Below are 369 nucleotides of genomic sequence, written 5' to 3'. Positions count from 1 at the left end.
GTGTGCAAATGCCCACTTCCATAACTGGTGAGCGCCGTTCTGACATCTGCTCCAAAATACCAACCTACTGTAAACCACAGCGGCCTCTAGACCGGTTACAAGGTCCGCCATAAACGCCTTCTCTTAACGCAACATCCCCTACGACACCCACTAACCCCCTTCACCTACCCTGCTCCTCCGCCTGCAAGCGTCCGATTCCAAACACCACCAGCTTAGTGCTGGCATACGCGGCAATCCGCCGACGTTCCGCAAACCACCGGTCTGTATAGACAGGCCACAAAAGCCGCCGTGCGCACCGTCTGTGTAGCGCCACATCGACTACAACCTGCACACCGTCGGCACAACATCGCGCTGATTCCGCTAGCGTCA

General features: G+C 56.9%; 1 protein-coding gene across 1 annotated transcript in view; it reads right to left on the bottom strand.

Moving 5' to 3' along the window:
* The window catches only part of EMH_0041480 (uncharacterized protein), a gene marked incomplete at both ends in the record, with an annotated part of 1,942 nt that overhangs the window by 1,311 nt on the left and 262 nt on the right, over window positions 1-369 (bottom strand). Inside the window, one exon of the mRNA XM_013495630.1 lies at window positions 169-325. Coding sequence (XP_013351084.1) covers window positions 169-325 — 157 coding nt within the window. The remainder of the gene's footprint in view (window positions 1-168; window positions 326-369) is intronic.

This window comes from Eimeria mitis, genomic scaffold, assembly GCF_000499745.2.
Source record: "Eimeria mitis Houghton genomic scaffold, Emh_scaff1671, whole genome shotgun sequence".
In the NCBI taxonomy this organism is placed as follows: Eukaryota; Apicomplexa; class Conoidasida; order Eucoccidiorida; family Eimeriidae; genus Eimeria; species Eimeria mitis.
The sequence above is the reverse complement of the archived record's forward strand: the minus strand, read 5'-3'. Positions and strand labels throughout refer to the sequence as shown.